The 19,069-nt window shown below is 47.1% G+C and overlaps 1 protein-coding gene across 1 annotated transcript in view; it reads left to right on the top strand.

Moving 5' to 3' along the window:
- PXDN (peroxidasin) overlaps positions 1 to 19,069 on the top strand; it is a 584,135-nt gene that overhangs the window by 393,247 nt on the left and 171,819 nt on the right. Inside the window, exons 16-17 of the mRNA XM_069235854.1 lie at positions 11,371 to 11,528; positions 15,763 to 17,266. Coding sequence (XP_069091955.1) covers positions 11,371 to 11,528; positions 15,763 to 17,266 — 1,662 coding nt within the window. The remainder of the gene's footprint in view (positions 1 to 11,370; positions 11,529 to 15,762; positions 17,267 to 19,069) is intronic.

Raw genomic sequence — 19,069 nt, 5'->3', positions numbered from 1 at the left:
CCTCGTACATCCAGCAACTAGTGATTAACATCAAGCTATGACACACTAGGATGACATAGAAATCATGAAAATAAGTAAAACAGCAGCCGCCTGTCCTGCATGCAGAGGACAGATGGAGGTGACCTCATTCCGCAGGAGTTAGTCCTCTAGGCAGTCGGAACCGCTGTGCAACTCCTAATTGGTTAACATGTCTATGGGAAATTGAAGCCAATGATGATCACTGTCATGACAGTCATGACCAAGGCGCCCGTGACCGGCATTTTCTATAGCCCAGCTCACTTGACTCCTTACACTTGAGCAAGTGTGTTCTGTATCTGGAAGCCACAGTGGCACATCGTGCAGGAGATAGGGCCCCAGCCTTCACCCAGGAAGAACTGGAGAAACTGGTGGAAGGGGTCCTACTCCTGTATTGACAGTTGTATGAGGCTCCAGGTCAGTACAATGCGGAATACTTATCAGCTAAGGAGGTGTTTGACTGCAAAAGTGTGTGAATACGATCATGGCATGATTGACTGCTGGGGTTGTGTTGTGTTGTGTTGTATGATTGATAACGGTGCAATGTGGACTCGGTATGAGCTTGTGCTGTGCATTCTATGTGTAGGCCACCTCTGTAGGTGTAATATAACTCTACATGATTATCTCATTTTGGCTGTGTCTCCCATGCAGGTCAGCGCCCATCAAAAAAAAGGGATATAGGGAGCCATCGCTAAGCAAGTACAGACCCCAGGGGTCCATAGCCGATGGAGCACCCACTACAGAAGGTGGTGGCAGGACCTGAGACAATGGGCCTGGAAGACCACGGAGGTCCAGCTGGGGACGTCCTCCCAATGAGAGAGGGGGCCCGTCGGACCCGAACCACCCAAAATGGCCCACATATTGGCGGTGGCCTACCCAGGGATAGATGGGTGCTTGAGGGCCCATCTACACCATGCAGGCAGTAATATGTTGGTGCTATACCTCCTTGTCCAGTTACATTTAGACACACTCCTATGTTGAGTGACTCTCAAAACCTCTATTGTCTATCCCTGAGTCTGCTTTAGATAGCCAATGCCATTTTGTCAGGGATGATATTGGGTAACATGTACTGTGAGTAGGGAACTTACACTGTGAAATCATTGCATTGTCAATGGACCTGTCCTATATTTTGTGTGCAGTGTACGTATTCAGGACATTTAAAAAAATCTGTCAAAAGTGTCAGATATGTGGGTAGTTGGTAGTTATTATTGTGGAACGACTGGTGACAGACTGCAGCTTGTCCAAAATAGTTGTTTTGTTGAAGTTAGGAGGTAACAGTCTGAATATTAGGTTATGTCTACATGACCAATATCTGGGGACAATGTATCATGGACATTCCTTGCCACGCCAGAGGAGAAGTAGAGTAATTGTTGTTATGTGTACTAAATGGGTAGGTATTGACCCTTTCCTCCTTTTGATTCCCTCCCACCCTCTATCCCTGTCCTCTTCTATCCTTGTGTGCATCAGCATCATCAGGCGAAGGAGAAGGGGCACTGGTGAGTAGGGAAGCTGCAGCCCACGGGACCCAGGTGGCAGAACTCACTAACGCCGAAGGGACCAGTGGGACATAGGGTGAGGGGAGCACCAAGGGGAAGACCAGTACAGCTACATCATCCTTGCATTCCTCCTCCGATGGAAGCTCCCCGGCGGTGGAGGACCCATCTGGGTCCATCCCATCACCATCCTTGTCCAGTATCCCCTTTACCAGTACCTCCCTGTGACTCCCCACCCAGTCGCACGTGCCCTCTCACCCAGGAGGGTGGGCATGCCCTTCACCGCAGGCACCTCTGCCCCTACCCCAGTCAGCCCTGCTGCCGTCAATGAGGAGGCTATTAACCTCCTGAGGTCTATCTCTGTGGGGCAGTGAACCTTTGTGAATGCTATCCAGGGACTGGCATCCCAGATGCAACAAAGTAATGCCTACCTGGAAGGCATTCACGGCGCCTTGGCTGGCCTGCACAGATTGTTTCAGGCTCTGGCATCCTCTTTTATGGCAACCAGTTTCCCTTCATCTTCTGTCACCCCTCCCGCTACACCTGCAGACACAACAACAGACACTTCCTATACTGTCTCACCCACCACCTCCTCCCTCACAGTCACATCACCACTCACACCTGCTATCACTACACCAACACTCCTTGATCCTGCCACCAGTTAAGTCATACCCACAGACACCACAAGAGCAGCCCCGTAGACATCCACCCCACACACCACATCCACACTCACCACGACAACCTTAACGACCACATGCAGCACATCCACCTTACTTGCAGACACCACCCCAGCATACACTCACACATCTTGCATCCCATCTCCCTTCATCTCTTCCTCTCCTCCCAAAAAACACAAGCGCCATCACTCACCCACCCAACATACACCAAGCACACATTGCACGCACTTGCATCTACATCCGGCACACCAACACCTCCTACAACCACTCCCTGTACCTCCACTCCTAATCCTTTTACCCATGACCGCCCCATGTACCTAAAAAACGTTTCCTTGCCCGTCTTGACCTGTTGCCTGCTCCTTTTCCACCCTGTGATGCCCCGAATTGCTGTGTTTCCCTGCCTCAACCCAGTCCTTTCACCTCCCAGTCCTCCCATGGCCCCCTTAATAGTGCCCATGCCCCACTCCCTGCAAAGAAACCACCCCCTCCAAAGCCTAAGGTCCCTACTCCTACCCCAAGAGCCAAACCCCCTCCCCCACAATCAAAAGCAAAGGCAAAACTCCCCCCTCCCAAACCTAAACACAAGGACCCTTCCTTTCAAGCCCAAGTCCCCACCGCCGCCGCCCCCACCACCGCCACCCCCCTCGACCCTGAGGTGCCTGCCTACCACATTGATGCCCCTGCCATGTGGAGGCCAATTTGCAGTCAGGAGTCAAGTTGGGGCATGTGACTGTGCCCAATGTGCCTGGGGCACTTGTGACAATCGGACTGACCAATAAGCCTAAGCTGTATATAGTTTTTAAAAAATGTTTAAAATTGCAATACATCTGCGCCACTGAGATGTTGGTGTCAAGGCTAAGAAATTGTCCTGGATTTCCTTCAGCATGGTTGTGTTATATCTGTATACAATGGTGTGTTTGTCATATATGTATGGGATGTATCTGTGTTGCTGCATGCACTGGGTTGATGCCTTGTGCTTGTTGTGATGTGCTGTTATGGTAGTGTGTGGCATTGTTTGGTAGTGGTGTGTGCGTCTGTGTGTATAGTGATGCATCTATGATGTCCTTTGTATGTTGGTTGGACGTGGCGTGTCACCTGAGGTCTTGTTTGGATGTCTGTACTATTTATTTGATTGTGTGTTGCTACATATTGCTGCCAGTATGTGTTGTCAGGTGGAGTTGTTTGATGTGCCTTTCTGACAATGTGTTTGTATGTTTTTGTGATGTTGTTTTTGTGTGATTGTGGGGTGTTGTGTATGGATTTGTTTGACAGTGGCAGTGGTATGCTGTGAGTATGGCACGTGTCTGTTGGAAGTGGTGTGTGTAGGTAAGCGTATGCGTTTGTGTAGTTTCGGTGTCTGTAGATGTATGTGTTGATATTGGTGGTTGTTTGCATGTGTGTGTGGCCGTCACCATCTGTGCCGGGTGTGTGTGTTGTTTGTGCGTGTGTAATACTGCCCTTCCCTCCAGTGTGTGCTAGGCGGGGTACTTACAGTTGTCGTCTTCGTCGTCGACACTGGTCCTGGAGGTGTATGGCAAGATACAGCAGTGGGAAGACTTCCAGTTCGGGTTCCATGGCAGCTGCGGCTGCGGACGCGTATGTGTACCTGGAGGTGAGTGTTTCTTTTTATACCGACCATTTCCGACAGGCTTTTCATAGCAGTCGGACCGCCTCGAAAATCCTGCGGGTCTGCTGACTCGTAATGTGGTGGGTGGTGAATTGGTCCCCCCGGCCTGGAGGTAGCTATTGCCTTCGGCGGTGGTCCCACCACACTGGCAGTACTGATAGAAACTTGGCTGTGTTGTGGTGGGATCACCGCTGTGGTCATATTATGGCAGTTTACTCCACTGGGCCTGTGACGGTGCGACCGCCTCCTCCACTGTGGCAGTCCTTGGACCGCCAAACTCATAATGAGGGCCGTAGTATCTACTACGTAGAATCTTTGCCATGTTGGAAATATTTTTGCAGGAGCAAAAAGGTTGTGTGGAACATACTGGACACAAGTGGTCAGCTGTTATCTGCGCTCAGAGTTACTCTTCAATACAAAGATTTATTACAAATCAATACCTCTACACACCTATGATGAGTTAGAAGTACATGTGCATTGAGAACACGCCCATTTGCAGGGCACAGGCTATACAACATTAGATAGAAAGGTAATATAGTAGCTACCCTCCACTAACTAAACTATAAAATAAACTAGGACACTCATTGCATGAATTCATCAGTGATATCATCCATGATGTCATCAGTGATATAAATAATAAAATAGAACATGTCAGTGATGTAATATGTGAGGTCATAAGCAGTGCATGGAGGGGCGCACATTGTACTTAAACTAACAATAACTGGTGAATTTCTGTGTTTTAGTTCAAAACATTAATTTTGTTACTGACATGCTATCCTAACTATAAGACTACTTTAACCTTTCTTTTTTGCAATGAATTTCTAAGATTTTTTTTTTTAAAGATCTTTGCATCGCACCTAACTATGATGTTATTTTAGCCTTTTTTCAGTGAATTTCTAGGGTATTTTTTAACGTAAAGTAATGTTTTGTTATCATGTGAACCCAAACCGTCCTCGAACCATGTGACCCACCCTACCAGAGCTGTTTTCAGACCCGGAGTCCACATCCCCGGGGCCCAATGAACTATTTAAAAGTGGGTGCCCTGGTGCTCATCCAGTGGACCACCAACCACAAAGCTGGGGGTTGCGGAGGGAGCCCAATGGCCTCCGCGGCTCCATCTGGCCCCCTGCATGCTGCATTGCTACCACCCACAGGGAGTAGATACTTATGCTGTTCCCTCTGGGCAGGAGCAACATCTTGATCTATTTCCCTGCCCGCGTCAGTACAGGCAGGAACACAGATCAAAAGACTGCTCTCACCTGCTGTGAACATTTTTAAAGCTCCTGCTCACTGGGAAAAGATTTTGTGTTTGCTCCTGTTTGGTGGTAGGGGTAAATATAAGTTTCCTTCCCTGTGCCGGGGACACAGTAAGTGAGCCGGACCCGGGGGATGGGGCCCTAGGGTAATTAAATGACTCCGGGAGGGGGCCTGTGTGGCCTATAATGGCTTGTGAAGGAGGGCCTGCGGCCCCCTTTCCTTAATTAATAACAGCCCTTTGGGGGTCACTCAGGCCTTTGGAGGCTCGGGGAGGGAAAGCCTGTGGCCCCCTCCCCTTTTCAGCACTTTACGGGCCTGGGGTGGGCTAGAATGACTCCAGGATGGAGGTGTAGGAGGCTGGCCTGGCTTGTAGTGGGTATCAGAGGTACTTACACCTTGTGCCAGGTCCAGTTATCCCTTATTAGTGTAGAAGAGGTGTTTCTAGCAGCTTAGGCTGATAGAAGGTAGCTATGGCAAAGCAGCTTAGGCTGAACTAGGAGACATGTAAAGCTCCTACTATGCCACTGGTGTCATATGCACAATATCATATGAAAACACAATACACAGATATACTAAAAATAAAGGTACTTTATTTTTATGACAATATGCCAAAAGTATCTCAGTGAGTACCCTCAGTATGAGGATAAGTTATATACACAAGATGTATGTACACATTACCAAAATTATGCAGTAATAGCAAAAAGAAGTAATGCAAGCAGTGTAAAGTTACAATAGATTGTCATAGGAGCACATAGGTATAGGGGCCACACAAACCATATGCTCCAAAAGTGGAATGCAAACCACGAATGGACCCCAAACCTATGTGAGCTTGTAGAGGGTGGCTGGGACTGTAAGAAAATAGTGAGGGTTAGAAAAATAGCCCACCCCAAGACCCTGTAAGGTAGGTGTAAAGTGCACCTACAACCCCCAGAGAGCACATAAGTCGTGATAGGGGGATTCTGCAAGGAAAACCAACACCAGCAATGCAACAACAGTGGATTTCCAGACCCGAGTACCTGTAAGACTAGGGGACCATGTCCAAGAGTCGCGACAGTGTCGAGAGTGGGCAGGAGCCCAGGAAATGTCAGCTGAGGGTGCAAGGAAGCTGCCACCGGATGGAAGAAGCTTGGTGTTTTGCAAGAACGAAGAGGACTAGGAACTTCCCCTTTGGAGGATGGATGTCCGACGTCGTGAAGAAGCTTGCAGAGGTGTTCCCACGCAGAAAGACCGCAAACAAGCCTTGCTAGCTGCAAGGGTCGCGGTTAGGGTTTTTGGATGCTGCTGTGGCCCAGGAGGGACCAGGATGTCGCCACTTGGATGAGGAGACAGAGGGGGCGCCCAGCAAGTCAGGGAGCCCTCACAGAAGCAGGCAGCACCCGCAGAAGTACCGGAACAGGCACTTAGAAGAGGAGTGAACCGGAGTCCACCCGAAGTCACAAAAGGGAGTCCTACGACGCCAGAGGACAACTCAGAGGGTTGTGCCCTGCAGGTTAGAATGTCGGGGACCCAGGCTTGGCTGTGCACGAAGGAAATCCTGGAAGAGTGCACAGGAGCCGGAGCAGCTGCAAATCACGCGGTACCCAGCAATGCAGTCTAGCGTGGGAAGCCAAACTTGGACTGAAGAGTCACTGGACTGTGGGAGTCACTTGGACAGAGTTGCTGAGTTCCAGGGGCCACGCTCGTCGTGCTGAGAGGGGACCCAGAGGACCGGTGATGCAGTCTTTTGTTGCCTGCGGTTGCAGGGGGAAGATTCTGTCGACCTACGGGAGATTTCTTCAGAGCTCCTGGTGCAAGAAGGAGGCAGGCTACCCCCAGAGCATGCACCACCTGGAAACAGTCGAGAAAGCCGGCAGGATGAAGCAATACAAGGTTGCTAGTAGTTGTCTGGCTACTTTGTTGCAGTTTTGCAGGTGTCCTGAGCAGTCAGCGGTCGATCCTTTGGCAGAAGGTGAAAAGGGAGATGCAGAGGAACTCTGGTGAGCTCTTGCATTCGGTATCTGAAGAATTCTCCAAAGCAGAGACCCTAAATAGCCAGAAAAGGAGGTTTGGCTACCTAGGAAGGAGGATCGGCTACTAAGAGAGGTAAGAGCCTATCAGAAGGAGTCTCTGACGTCACCTGCTGGCACTGGCCACTCAGAGCAGTCCAGTGTGCCAGCAACACCTCTGTTTCCAAGATGGCAGAGGTCTGGGGCACACTGGAGGAGCTCTGGGCACCTCCCCTGGGAGGTGCAGGTCAGGGGAGTGGTCACTCCCCTTTCCTTTGTCCAGTTTCACGCCAGAGCAGGGCTGGGGGATCCCTAAACTGGTGTAGACTGGCTTATGCAGAAATGGGCAGCATCTGTGCCCATCAAAGCATTTCCAGAGGCTGGGGGAGGCTACTCCTCCCCAGCCTTCACACCTATTTCCAAAGGGAGAGGGTATTACACCCTCTCTCAGAGGAAATCCTTTGTTCTGCCTTCCTGGGCCAGGGCTGCCATGACCCCAGAAGGGCAGAAACCTGTCTGAGGGGTTGGCAGCAGCAGCAGCTGCAGTGGAGACCCCGGAAAGGCAGTTTGGCAGTACCCGGGTTCTGTGCTAGAGACCTGGGGGATCATGGAACTGTCTCCCCAATGCCAGAATGGCATTGGGGTGACAATTCCATGATCTTAGACATATTACATGGCCATGTTCGGAGTTACCATGACGCTATACATAGGTAGTGACCTATGTATAGTGCACGCGTGTAATGGTGTCCCCGCACTCACAAAGTCTGGGGAATTGGCCCTGAACAATGTGGGGGCACCTTGGCTAGTGCCAGGGTGCCCACACACTAAGTAACTTTGCACCCAACCTTCACCAGGTGAAGGTTAGACATATAGGTGACTTATAAGTTACTTATGTGCAGTGGTAAATGGCTGTGAAATAATGTGGACGTTATTTCACTCAGTCTGCACTGGCAGGCCTGTGTAAGAATTGTCAGATCTCCCTATGGGTGGCAAAAGAAATGCTGCAGCCCATAGGGATCTCCTGGAACCCCAATGCCCTGGGTACCTCAGTACCATATACTAGGGAATTATATGGGCGTACCAGTATGCCAATGTGAATTGGTGAAATTGCTCACTAGCCTGTTAGTGACAATTTGGAAAGCAGAGAGAGCATAACCACTGAGGTTCTGGTTAGCAGAGCCTCAGTGAGACAGTTAGTCATCACACAGGGAACACATACAGGGCACATACTTATGAGCACTGGGGCCCTGCCTGGCAGGGTCCCAGTGACACATAGCCTAAAACAATATATATACAGTGAAATATGGGGGTAACATGCCAGGCAAGATGGTACTTTCCTACAGGAGGGTGGGATTTGCCTTCCCTTAATTAAAGAATGGGGCCCTGGGATCTCTAATTGAATAATGCAGCCCTGGTTGACCTTTTTTTTTTTTTTTGTTTCTTGTGTCTTTTGTAGCTGGTCTTAGCTCATTAAGCTAATGCATCCACTCCAGGAGTCTGTATTTGACCTCAAAATTTGAATTGTGGTGGGCCTTTCATCATTCCAAGGTCAATAAAATTAGTAGCATTGAGTTGTGTAACAATTAATAATGAATATGCGCTTTATATATACAGGTTGACTTCTTTACAGATACTCCCCCCCCCCCCCCCCACACACACACTCCCCCCCCCCCCCCCTTAGAACTGCCAGATGCTGTTTTTTTAATCTGACAGTGCACTGAGGCCTGCTAACCAGACCTCAGCGCCAGTACTCTTTCCCTTAAAAAAAGTTACTGTTGAATTGTAACCTAGTTGGTATGGACTTAAGCACCCCTCTAAATCCCTAGTAAATGGTACACGTCATACCTAGGGCATGGTTAATAAAGAGGGTCTGTAAGGGCTGCAGCATATCTTATGCCACTCTAAGGGACCCAAACACAAATTGCACACAGACTGCCATTGCAGGCTGCATGACATGGTGCAAACCATGTTTGAAAACATGACATGGCCACTCCTGTGCGCCATGCAAACGACACTATGGGTTATATGTAAGTCACCCCTACTGCAGGCCTAGGGGCCCTAAGGCAGGGTACATTGTAGCACATGTGAAGACATATCTGCATGAATAGATATGCCCCTGTAATGTCTAGTACCATTGCTAGGTATTACAAGTGAGCAGTGAAGCCATCTTAAAGTATGTAGTGGGCACTGGTCAAAACGAGTTTCACGGCTACATAATGGCTTCACTGAAACCTATGATGTTTGGTATCCAACACCTTGTCTTACAAAACACATACTGACACCAGTATTGGATTTATTATGACGTCCACCCAGACGACACTTTAGAAACCGTAGTAGTCCTCTAGTGTGCTGGCTGACTCATATCGACCTGCCTCCCACCACAGACAAGTTTCTGACCCCCTGGTGGTGACAGCCTGCGCTTTCTGAGATCAGAAACAATGCCTCCTGTGGCAGGAGGTATTATCCCCTCCTCCAGAAGGAAAGCTAGTAAATCAGCATATCAAGGCCAGAGGCTTTAACACCCCTGCAGCTTTTGATGTGCGATCCGGGTTCACCCCCAGACCGAAAGAATGCCAACCCCTGCCCTGATGCCCAATGGGCACCAAGACAAGTAATTAGATAGTCACACCCCTAGGGTGGGCTACCTAAAGTGAACACGAAAAGGAGAATTCCACCCTCTTGTGTGAAGTGAAATGGGGAACTCTGGGAAAGGGTTATGCTCACTCCTTGCAGGAAGTGGTCATATATGGGTTGTAGTGACCCCAGATGGAAGTAGGCCATTGGCTGCTACCTTAGACTCCCCATAACACCCCTAAATTTAGTATTTAAGTACCCCCTCACACCAGAAAGATAGATTGTCACGACTTCGACTACTGGGAACTGAGGAAGAAAGAAGAAGGACCCAAGAGAGCAAGAACTAAAGACCTACACCAGAGATTGGCGCCAAACCCTGCCAGGTTTCTTGCACTTAGACAGTTACTGGGACAAACTTCACAAAGTGCTGGAAGACTGCCCAGTGCCTCAACAACCGGGAATGATCTCCTTTGGAGCAGAGGAGCTGCTTCCCTGCATCTGCAGGCACCACTTGCAAAGTCCAGTACTCTGTCCCCTTTGCCATCGGGCCCACCGAGGGAGAAACAAGCCAAGAGAAGCTTGCTTGGAGGTCTGGAGGTCAGCCCCACCACTTCACTGAAGTGCTGAGACGCTGAGCCCTCCCGGAACATCCCTGCACCTATAACAGAGTATTTCAGCAACCAGGGCTTGTTGGTGGTGTCCAATCCAGTCTATCATTGAGGGACATCAGAATCCACAAGACCAGCATCAAGAGTAGCCCTGCTGCCCCGTTTTCCCCTCTTCACCAGGTCACCACTACAGAGCGAGTCTCTGGCGGCCGCAAACCGACACCAAAAAGCATCACAGCCCGAGCCCAAGTGAACCAACAGTACCAACATGGTCCAGAGACCTTCTCAAGCTGAGCTTCCCTTTTGTGTCTGGCCAGACTGATCCCTCGGTCCCTGCCTACAGCCTCTTTCTACAGAAAGCAGAGAACCACAAGGACCTCCCACAACGTTGCCCCCCCCAACCAGATAAAGCACCACTGCACACAAGGTCTGAGTATCAGTGAACCGACGGTGCCCCTGAGTGCCAGAGACCCTTGAGACTTGACCTCCCCTGTGGATTTAACCAGACTGGCTCCCCAGTCCCAGCTTGTCCCCTCTTTTTAATAGGACTGTTTCCACTGACTGTGTGTTCAATAAATTATTAACCCTACCGTCTGATAAGCTAAACTGCTCACCTACACTACCACAAAAGGCAGCATTTATGGTTATTATTTTTAGCCTCTATCTACCAACCTGAGTCGTCTGTACTATCTGCTTAGGGTGCCCCCACATTGGCACACTATATACATAGCCAGCTTCTTACACAATTTTATTAAATAATATTCTGAGACAACAAAATCATCCATTGAATAGCTTTATTTGGCCTAACAAATATTTATTTTACTGATAAATATTCCCAGATTATTAACCTAAGGACACTTCTGATGCAATTCAGAATTGGATGAGAGTTTGTGCATGTATTCTTTGGGTTAGTTGCACATATTTCAAGTTACATACTTTGGTGGCATGTTTTGCAAAAATTAGCCACTGTTTGTTACCCTGAGTTGGTAACTAGTCTAAGAAGACTGGTCCATGTGTGCAAAATTAAACACAATTTACTTTATTTCTTTAATACAGTGACCTTTGCCTAATAATTGTTTCAACATATTGGCAGCAACATTGTACAGTTTAAAAATAAAAGGCTTTTTTTTTCAGTCGCCCTCGATCTCCAAGTGATCTGTTGGCATTATTTCGATATCCAAGAGATCCTTATACCGTTGAACGTGCACGTGCTGGAGAAATATTTGAAAGAACCCTTCAACTCATTCAAGAACATGTCCAGGATGGCTTAATGGTTGACCTCAATGGCACAAGTTAGTAATTATTTTTACACCATTTGGTTTGTTACTTGTAATATATTTGCTGTAAATTAATCAGGGGTTCAGGCTCAATTTTGCAAAAGGTTTTATGAACAAGCATGTATCAATTGTATTTTTCCCAAGCAAGGGGATGCCTCCTTATTAATGCTATTCTTAATTCCTCCTCGAGTAGATGTTTGTCTAAAACACATTGAATTTTGCACAGCAGATCACAATCCTAAACATAGAAACTTCAGTTTATAAAATGTGGTTCTTATTTTGTGCATGCCAGTTTGATTTGAACATGTTTCTTGGACTTCAGGGTTGGGTTCATTCTGTTCACACTCTGGGGGCATCTGGAAGCATCCCTTCCCAACCAGAAAAAAAGATTTTCAAAACAGGATGCAGCCTTTTATATACACTATGCATCTGGAAGCATCCCTTCCCAACCAGAAAAAAAGCTACGCAAAACAGGATGAAGCCTTCTATATACACTGTGGAAGTACCTTGTGACACTAGATTTACTAGATGCGTGCTAACAACGGTATTCATTTTCAATTCCATTATTAATCATTAGAGAGATTAAATGCTATGAAGCCAAGAACAAAATGCAGTTGGTTCGCATTTTTCTGCTATTCTTCATTGACTTTCAATGGGTCCACATGAAAGACTTTGCTAACATTCATCTTGAGAGTCTCTGATACGATTTTCATTTTATTAGAGGTTAGGATTCAAATTAAGGTCTGAAAAAATATTGCTTGAGCATCAGCTTTCCAATTGGGATGCATATATAGTTGATATGGTCCATCAGAAATGCAAGAGAGTCACCAGCAGAATATTATATCTGATAGAGATGTATAGCTGCAGATTCCTTACCTGAGAATAAGCCCCAGGGGCAAGACTGCATCCATGTATCCAGAAGTTTTTGGAGCAGCACCTCTGTGCACCAATAGGTGGCATTGTTTGTCTCGAAGTCGACATTGTGAGCCTCGTCCACACCAGAAGTGACGTGCGCAGAACTAATATAGTTGCCAACCTGGAATCAGTTCTTTCCGCTCAAGCTAACACTGATCTAGTCCGAGCTGCCCTCAGTCGTTTTTTCTCTCCTGGTATAACAGGATGTCCCCTAAGAACATGGCTTTTTTCAAACCATATGGGGCCTGTCACAGGCGGTTATCCGTGACAGACCATATTTGGTATGTTTATGGTGCTTGTAGAGGGACCACAACACCAAGACTTGCGAGAACTGCTGCACCATTCATTGGAAGGTGCTGAGGGATAGATCCATCAAGCTTCTTACCCACTGATGTTGGTCGACCACTTCAATGCTCAAGACGCTGGTCACATGGAAGGTCCTGGGACTAATCTTTGAGCCACACCTGGTGATCATAGTCACACCGTAAGTCCCACAAATACAAGAAGCTTAAGAGGTCTTCTGACGAGGTGCAGGAGTGTTGGCATTCCAGGCTTTGTGCTTCGGCAGAGCTGGATTCAGGGTCCACTCTGCGCTTCCCTGACTTTCCCAGAGCCGGAGTGACCCGCACTCAGCGTAAATAATTTTTTGAGGCAATTCACTTTACATTTGGCTTGCCTGGCCCCACCGGAGAGCTTCTGAGCCCTACAGGCTTGGGTGACCAACCCCGTACCTACCCTCCACCCTTGGATTCTCACATGTAGGTTTTGCCCTCTGCACCAATTGAGTCCCATAGATCCCCTGTTGGATCCAGAGCAGAGCCGCTAGTAAGACCAAGACCTTCCTTGGCACCCACTCCAGTGTCGACACCCTCAAGGTGGTGCCATACCCATCATCAATCCTGACTCCAACATGGATCAGGATGGGCATTGCTCAATGCCATTTCCAGCGCCGACTGGGACCATGCTCTCCGGAATTGAGCCAGTGTCTTTTGCATTTGACTGGCCTGGTGAAGGAGGCAAATGGGGAGGGTTCTGGGGACCTTTACGGATATCAGCATCCCCTAGATGAGAATGAGGGCAACTGGTATGAGGAACTGGCAGAGGCCAGTGGGTTAGGCATCTCACCTGACACTGGCTTGATCTCTCCTCTTACCGTTGTTAAGGAGGAGGGATCCTCTTTCGCTATAGTGGTGTAAAGGGTGGCTGAGATCTTGGATCTTCAGCTACCCACAATGGCAGTCAAAACAAAAACCATGATGGTGGTGCCTCAGCCAGGAGTGACCCCTTTCAAAACTTTACTCCCCTTTAGTGGAGTCCATTCTGACATCCTTCTTGGGGCTCGGTACAAGCACTGCACAGGGGCTCCTGTGCATAGGACAATTGCCTGCTGCCATCGCCCTGCTCCCGGGGACCCCAGATTCCTTACCCAGCAGCTCACCCCAGAAACCTTGGCTTTCCAAACCCCCACCTCTAGGATCAACCCAGGCACGTTCTCTACCACGCCAGTGGATAAGGAATCGAAGAGGCTGGATATCTCTAGCAAGAGAATGTTTTATTCTGCAAGCAGTAACTGCGGTTCTGCGGTTAGTGAACACCGCGTGCCTTATCGGTCGATATTCCCATACGATCTGGGATTTGTTTGTGCAAGTGCTGACTATGGTCTTGGAGGAGGCCCGAGCCATACTCTCCAAGTTATTGCTGATGGGAGAGACACAGCAACCTGCTAAGTAGAGTGATTTCATATTTTGTTGCCTTGCGGCACCACGCCTGGCTGAGAACCGCAGGCTTTTCAAGGGATGTCCAAGTCTCACTTACGTACCTACCCTTTGATGGTTCCCATCTTTTTGAAGAGAACGTGGAGTTAGCTCTAGAGTGGTTATGGACAGTAGAGCTATGTCAAGGCCTTAAGGCTTGTCTATCACCCCTTGTCATCCCCAGTTCACCTGCTCCTTTCATAGCCATTGAAGGGGTTCCAGCTGCATCCATACCCTGCCAGTCACCACAGCTAACAGGCTTCTCAGCCTTTTTGTGGGCATTGCCGTTGACCAAGTGTGATATGCAGCCAGCGGTCAGACCAGTCCACTACCACCCCCGGCAGCCACAGCCCCCAAACCTCTACAGTTTGGCCTCCGACCATCATGGGCATCCAGTCGGGGGCAGGATATGCAGTCACCCACATCGATGGTGGTCAGTAATATCAGACCAATGGGGTTTTCAAATTGCTCAAAGGGGCTCATGTAAAAGTCCTTTATTACTTTTGGGTTGAGAGTTCAATCTAAATAAAACCGCAAAAAAAACCTGTATATTCGAGTCATTGGGAATATTCATTGTGTTAACTTCTTGGATGCCCATGAGAGCACCAACTGTAGATATTGCCTTCTTGATGTCCACATATCCAGCAGGCTGATGTATGGGTTATTTTTGCTGAGGGAAACCTTTGTGGGGGACAGTGACAACCAGGCAGATGTTTAAAGTATCTAGGCTTGAGTCTAGCTGCCCGTAGGCCTTTGTAATATGTGTTGAGAAGTTTTTTCCAGTCTGATACAGGATATGCATTCCCCAATCTGCCTAGCCACTTCTCTCTCAGATGAAGTCAAAGAGGATGTGAGTGATCCTCTTCCATTAGTGTTTTGTACAACTCTGATATAATGCCTGTGTATGATTTCTAATGAGGCAGTTAAACAGGACCCCCCTACTGTGGTAGAGGATGCAGGAGTGGCCGTATTGCCTGTGGCAGGCAGTACTTTAATTGAGGGATATCCTCTATTAGTGTGAATCCAAATAGAATTATTCTTCTAAGATTGTCAAAGGTTTTAGGTCTGAACCCTAAAGGTCTATTGTGCAAAGCCTTCGGTCCAACCATGCCATCTAGTGAAAACTGTCTTCTGTTTTAATTTGTGATGCACAAAGAGAATAAACTCTTTGGATAGTGAAATCTAATCAGTAACAGCTGGCTTATTTTTAACAAAATAACCAAATACGAAAACAGTATATCTGACCTTAGCTGTATAGGAGAACAGAGCAAGAGGACCAGTTCTGAAGGACTAATGCAATACTCCAATTCATATAATGTATTCTGTGTAGAATACAACTATGGAATACCCATTGTAGCTTCCAATCCACACGCAGCATTGGCACCTTTTTATATGGTTGTGCAGCCTTGGGAGCATGATTTGTATTTCTCTTTGCTCTTACTAAGCAGTCTATTTATTACCTTATATAAATATCATTGACATATTTTCTCTGCACAGTACGTATAGTCTTTGTTTTATTATTAGGTGCTTATCATAATTTTACACATTCATTCTAACACACTTTCATCATTTTGTTTCAGGTTATCATTACAACGATCTGGTATCTCCACAGTACTTGAATCTTATTGCTAACCTCTCAGGCTGTACTGCGCATAGACGCATCAATAACTGTTCTGATATGTGCTTTCATCAGAAATACAGGACTCATGATGGAACCTGCAACAACCTACAGCATCCAATGTGGGGTGCTTCCATGACAGCCTTTGAACGTTTGTTAAAATCTGTTTATGAAAATGGATTCAACTTGCCAAGAGGCATCAGCCCTGACCGTCTTTATAACGGGTATCCTCTACCTCTACCACGTGTAGTTTCAACAACTATGATAGGAACAGAAACAATTACCCCTGATGAGCAATTTACACACATGTTGATGCAGTGGGGCCAATTCCTTGATCATGACCTTGATTCTACAGTTGTAGCATTAAGTGAGGCTCGATTTTCAGATGGCCAGCATTGTAGCTCGGTCTGCACCAATGATCCTCCCTGTTTTCCAGTAGTGGTACCTCCAAATGATCATCGGATTAGAAATAATGCTCGTTGCATGTTTTTCGTGCGATCTAGCCCTGTTTGTGGAAGTGGCATGACATCTCTTTTGATGAATTCTGTGTATCCGCGAGAACAAATCAACCAGTTAACCTCATACATTGATGCTTCTAATGTTTATGGGAGCTCAGATCATACAGCACAAGAGATCAGAGACTCTGCCAGTCACAAGGGCCTTCTGAGACAAGGCATAGTGCAGAGGTCTGGAAAACCACTCCTCCCATTTGCTACAGGTCCACCAACAGAATGCATGAGAGATGAAAACGAAAGTCCTATTCCTTGCTTCTTAGCTGGGGATCATCGTGCTAATGAGCAATTGGGTCTGACATGTTTGCACACACTGTGGTTCAGAGAACATAACAGAATTGCTACTGAGTTACTGAAACTTAATCCACATTGGGATGGTGACGTAATCTATCATGAAGCACGCAAGATAGTTGGTGCGCAAATGCAGCACATAACATACAGTCATTGGCTGCCGAAGATCTTGGGAGACATTGGCATGAAGATGCTGGGAGAATACAAAGGTTATGATCCTGGTGTCAATTCTGGAATATTGAATATGTTTGCAACTGCAGCTTTTAGATTTGGACACACTCTCATCAATCCTATACTATACCGGCTGGATGACAATTTTGAAGCAATTCCTCAAGGCCATTTACCTCTCCACAAGGCTTTTTTTTCTCCGTTTCGGATTGTAAATGAAGGTGGCATTGACCCACTTCTCAGGGGATTAATTGGTGTTGCCACAAAGATGCGTGTGCCATCACAGGTGCTGAATACAGAATTGACAGAAAGGCTCTTTTCAATGTCACACACTGTTGCTTTGGATCTGGCTGCAATCAATATCCAAAGGGCCCGAGATCACGGCATTCCTCCGTATCATGATTTTAGAGTGTACTGTAACCTTTCATCTGCACAGACAATTGAAGATTTAAGTAATGAGATTAGAAATCCAGAAATCAGAGAAAAACTTAAAAGGTATTTTTCCATGTTTTAGAATATTAGAGTAAACTGTATAACTGTAAAATCAAAAAACATTGTAACAAGATTGTATTTGCATGTTATCAGATGTGCGAGCTCATTGAAGTATTTGTGCAGTCTTTTGCCCATTTTATTTTTTAAAGGGTAAGTCTGGACTTTTTTCTTTTGATACTGAAGAAGAACTAATTGGAAATTGCAATCTCATTGAGCAGTCTGTAGTGGAATATTTCTGTGTTTAGCTGTTCCCAGTAACTTCCAATAAGCCCAGCAGGAATGAACTTTTGCACTGTCTGCTTTTGGGTTGTGTCATCTCCATTTCTTTATCATTCCATATTGAGTGCCAATTTGTAGAATGGAAGGATAATAGTGCATACATGATATCTTATCTTTTGACCAAGGTCTACCTTTTTGTTAGGGCAGATGCCTGCTTTCTCCCAGTTGTTCATTTTCTTTAGTATTCTGATAATGAACTTCTCTTGCACTGTCGGCTTTTTGGGTTGCGTCATCGCCATCATGATATCTTTTGACCAAGGTCTACTTTTTTTCATAGTTCAGATATAGACTTTCTCCCAGTTGTAAATTTCATTGCATTGCTTTCTAATAAACATGCCTGATCATACTTCATTTGGATACATTGAATACTCCCCATCAGGTCCTTTTGAAAGTAAATTGTAAGTTGAAAGATATATTAGGCATCATTTTCCCCTCTGGGCTGGTATATATGAAGCTGCAACTAGTATTAACAATTTTCAACCCCCATTTTAAGCTCTGCTTGAGGAAGGTAACAAATTGTACCCTTTCTGAGGTGGATGCATTAAGCAAACATTATATCTGATAAAGAATTCTAGAGGCAGATTCCTTACCTTTAAATTCACCCAGAGCATCCCACTGGATCTGGAAGCTTTTTCATGAGCAGTACCCCAGCGCACCGGTAGGTAGTGTCAATCAGCACTGCATCCCGCGTTCTCCACGCCAGAAGTGACATTGCAGCACCTATATAGATGCCACCCGAGTGTGCCAACATCAATAATTTTTCTTCTGTGCTAGAACGTGCACTGATCCAGAGAACAGCTACCCCTCAGTCAGTTTTTGGCTGGACTTTTTTGACATTTTGTCAACAACTTTTTAGGTTTTTCCTCCTGGTGTGTCGAGGATGTCATTAGGTAAGACAGGTTTTAAGCCCTGTGGAGCCTGCACTGGCTGGTGTCAGTGACGGATCTGCACCTCACCTGTCTGTGGTGTTTGGAGCATGACCATGCCCCGAAGTCATGCTCCAGTTGCCAGGCCATGCATCCGAAGGCTTTGAGGAAGCGGTTACTAAAGCTGATGATGGCACAGAATGCGACTTCGTGCACGTTGAGTTTTCTGTCCAAGGGAAGTTCTCAGGACAAGTTGTGGAGTCTGAAACCGTCTTTGTCCCATTCCGAGTCCTCAGGACTATTGGGTAAGTCAAGGCACAAGAAGAAGAGCAGGAAGTTGAAACTGTCTTTGGCTTCTCCTTGTTCATCAGCCGACGTGACGAGTGAGCATTGGCATTCTAGGCCTCATCCCTCAGAACCTGCACCTCACCTGACTTCATGCCTCCCTGACTTTCCAGGAGCTGGAGTGACTCCTGATCAACTTAGAGTTCTATGAGGCCATGCGCCTCATTTATGTGCAGCCCGACCACATTGGCGTGCTTTCAGGCCTCATGGAATTGGAGGGGGTCACATCAGGTTCCATGCCAGAGGCTTGGAACCTGGCACTGATGGGCCCCCAAGGAGCCAGTCTTGGAACCGGACAGGTGCCAGTCCCGATGCT

This window comes from Pleurodeles waltl, chromosome 5 (assembly GCF_031143425.1).
Source record: "Pleurodeles waltl isolate 20211129_DDA chromosome 5, aPleWal1.hap1.20221129, whole genome shotgun sequence".
Lineage (NCBI taxonomy): Eukaryota > Metazoa > Chordata > Amphibia > Caudata > Salamandridae > Pleurodeles > Pleurodeles waltl.
This window is presented reverse-complemented; position numbering and strand designations above follow the sequence as displayed.